The sequence below is a fragment of the Pinus tabuliformis genome, chromosome J, assembly GCF_031772625.1.
Source record: "Pinus tabuliformis cultivar Carrire ecotype Pingquan chromosome J, CPIR1, whole genome shotgun sequence".
In the NCBI taxonomy this organism is placed as follows: domain Eukaryota; kingdom Viridiplantae; phylum Streptophyta; class Pinopsida; order Pinales; family Pinaceae; genus Pinus; species Pinus tabuliformis.
In genome coordinates this window covers 555082633-555086358 of record NC_142295.1, presented here as the reverse complement: position 1 = coordinate 555086358, position 3726 = coordinate 555082633, and the positions used below count along the sequence as shown (strand labels likewise).

The 3726-nt window shown below is 42.3% G+C and overlaps 1 protein-coding gene across 1 annotated transcript; it reads right to left on the bottom strand.

Moving 5' to 3' along the window:
• Nucleotides 1-2346: 2346 nt before the first annotated feature.
• LOC149228215 (uncharacterized) lies at nt 2347-2850 on the bottom strand. Its single transcript, XM_089380706.1, has one exon. The coding sequence runs from the start codon at nt 2848-2850 to the stop codon at nt 2347-2349; it is 504 nt and encodes a 167-aa protein (XP_089236832.1).
• Nucleotides 2851-3726: the final 876 nt, after the last annotated feature.

Below are 3726 nucleotides of genomic sequence, written 5' to 3'. Positions count from 1 at the left end.
GCCTCCAATGGGGAGGGCACTCTCCTTGTGAGGTGTCAAGAACGTTGTAGATCAGTAGCCTTGATCCATTGGGCATGTTGTCCTTATTCTGCAACTGAATCTAATCCACCTGATTTTAATCAAAATATGGGCAACAAATCATCAGAAGCTTAGGGCCTTCTCTCCGAGCTTCAATTTCTGATGTTAGCTAGCCTCACTCTTGTAGTAGAATAGTAAAATGATATGTACAATGATTCTACATGAAACTGATTTAACTTTGAGGAAGTAGTGTTTAAGAAGTCTTCCAATAACAGGTCCACCAAACAGAGCTTCTTCAGTCAATTCCTTCAAGAAAAATGAATTATTGCCTCTGAAAGGTTCAATTTTATATGGCCCTTTAAACAAACTATCGAACTTACCATACTTGCCTTTTGTTGGCATTATGTCACAGGTTTGGCACTATGACACAGGTGTTGTCCTTGATGGCAACTCACTCAGATGATAGCTCGTAGTTCAGGCTCTCAAAATGAAGGAAAAAGAGATATACATAGGTTCTACTTAACAAAGTCGCATATTCACGCAAGATCGTCGATCAACAAGCACATGTGCATATGCACGCACTTTCATGCAAGGAAAAGCGCGTACATGTGGGAAAACTTGTTTTTAGTCCATGGTATTTAGTCCTTGGTATTTGGACCATGGTATCTCATCTGAAGTGTTGAACCCAGGTATTAGGTCCCAAGTATTGATTCTAAGTGGTTTTGGACCATGGTATTGAGTAAGGCCTAAGACTATAAAAGGAAACGAAGATCATTAGGTAAAGGCACTCAAGAATTGAATATCTTATGAAGAGAAGATCTAGAATACTGGTCATTGGGTTATGGTGCATAGCTGGATCTGAATCAAGGAGGAACCTAAGCGCTAGAAGAAGGATAAGTTATATTGATGGGTCAAGTTCTTTTTTTTTTTTTTAACATGATCGGATACTCATATATTATAAAAACTGAAGGGGCCAAGCCCTGTTACAACTGGGAAGAGAGGAGAAAGAGAAGAAGGAGGGTTCCAAAATGGGTTCACAAACCCTGGCTCCTTGTTGCTTAAGTTGAAATACAGATTGAAGAGGAAACGGCTATATTGCCTTACATATGAGCCTGCTAATAGACAAAATTTACAAGACATTAGACAAATTACTCATGCTGGTTAACCGAGTCATCATACTGCAGTTCTTGCTTTGCGCTGGCTCTGGTAGAATTCTCTGCTTGCATGCTTTGAGTGAGAGTTTTAATATGAGCTATTGCCTCCTCCATGTGTTTACACTTTTCCTTTAATTCTTCAATTTCCACTTTCTGTTTTTCAAGTTTCTTTCTCTTAGATCTACAGTCAGCCTGAAAATCATCTTTGAGCTCGTTGAAATGTTTCACAAACCAAGCTATCATAAAGCAATGTGCCTTACATAGCGTACAAGAGCTGTTTGTGATGACTCTGTCTAAGGGATTCTCGGCATGCTCATCATTTTCCGGGTTTGAAGCCATTTCAGAGGAGGTGTTAAGAGAGAAGGAACGAAGAGAAGGAGCTCTGATAGGGAGGGGAAAACGAGAAATGGGAGAGCAGAGGGGATGAAGACTGGAATCGGCACTGAGAGAGACCTGCCAATCTGTAGAAAGAACCAAAATACAGAACTGTATATAAAAGGGCGACCAAAGATGCGAAATGTTGGATATACCTGTGAAGGTTGCAGATGAAGATCTCACTGAGGAAATGAGCTAGAATCGACCACTGTTGCTTCCAAACTCCTGAGGCTGGGTGCCAGGAGCTGATTCTTTCCTTTGCTGCTGAAGAGGAGGAATGAATCTGAGATGGGCAAGAAGGGGAAAGATTTGAAGCTTGGGTGGACAAGGCTGCTGTCTACTTCTATTGTTGTGGGCTTCCGGGAGCAAGGGGTCGAACACTACCCCTCTGCTTTGCTTCTGTGAGGGCGAGAAAGTTCTGGGATGAGCGAGAAGAGTGGGAAGTATATAGAGCGTCCAGGTGGGCTGAGCAAGCAGGTGGTACGGGATATGCTCACGGATTTGGGCAGGCTCTAGATCATACATGAGATCCTTGATGCAGTCAATAAGGATTGCGAAGGGACATATACCAGAATTCCCAGAGATGGAATCACGTGGAACATGGTGTGATTGAATCTCTAGAGCGAGCCAGAATGCATACTGAGAGAGAGATGAAACACAGTTCTCGAGGGGGCGGGTTGCGATCAGCTTGTCAAGATTGAGGCAGAAAAAGTCTAGATATGCATGATAATTGAAGTGACTTGGTTTCAGAAATGTACTGATGATGCTGTTCAAAGAATTTGTCGAACAGCTTAGACTGCTATGGAATTGCTTTGACATAGATGTGCTCATTTTCTCTGATTTGTCCACTCTGTCTGCTGACGGCCTTAGAGGCGAAAAAGTCCGCTTCAGTATTGTTGTCTCTTAAAACATGCTTGAATGTCGTGTCTCCCATATTTCTGAGGTTGTCCTGTATCTTGAGCTTTATGTTGCTAAGGGCTGCTTTATTAAAATCTGCTCCCAAGACCAATGCTGCTATAATGATGGCCGAGTCCCCCAAAATGATTGTATTTCTGATTCCCAGCCTATTCAGAATGGAGGTGCCAAGAAGGAGGTTGTACGCTTCAACCACGTTGTTGGAAACTTTCCCTAGACCCCATTCATAGCTTACGATAGTTTTTCCACTATGATTTTTTATGATACCCCCTGCTCCAGCTTTCCCTAGGTTATTCTTGGAAGCACCATTGAAATGCAGAGTAGGACGCTTCTGATCTAATATCCACTGATTAACCTCTTCCTTGGATCCTCTGAGTTTCCAGTGCATCCTTTTCTTGTGTGCTTTTGTTTGGAAATGTTGATTGTTGGTGTAACTGAGGCTGAATTTATTGTACCAATCCATCTCTTCTTGATGCTAGCTTGACTGATCTGGGAGGACGATGAAGTTTGCGCTTATTGTTTCAGAGATGATGGCTATTGTTTTAGCTAGGATACTGGCTATGTTAGGCTTTTTGTTGTTGAAGACGTAGTTGTTCCTGGCTAGCCAAATTTGCCAACATAGAGTGGCTGGAATGCATTTCCACAATCTGCTGATATTATGTTTGCCTTTCTTGGGGAAGGGATAACATTTCCCCCAATTTTTCTGGAGAGAGGAGATCTGGTCGAAACTTTCACTAATTTCCATGGGGCTTGTCACTTGCTTCCAGCAGCTTTGGGCAAAGGGACAGAGAAAGAAAATATGCTGAATGTTTTCCTCCTCTGCTCGACAGAAGCAACATATTGATGGTCCCAAAATTCCTCTTTTCCTTAGATTCTCAGCAGTAAAGGTCTTACCTTTAAGGAGAGTCCAATTGAAATGTTTGATCTTTGGGAGACACTCTGATTTCCAAACAATTGTGTGGAGGTTCCAGTTTGTTGTTTGAGTAGTGGCCTGTAAAGCTTTGTACCCCTCTTTTACCGTGAATTTACCTCCACTGGGATCCCAAATATACTTGTCTTCAATCCCTATATTAGTAGGCGCAGAACCAGAGAGAGAGGACTTGAGATTGGACCAGAGATCTCTGAGGGCGTTGGGAATTTGAAGGTCCTTCCAATCTTTCCAATTGTTATGATTCCATATTGATATATCGAACAAGGTGGTTAGGTTTCTTTCATCCATCCAGATCTGCAGAGGTCGGAGAGCTTGGAGTAGATTTCTCGACTT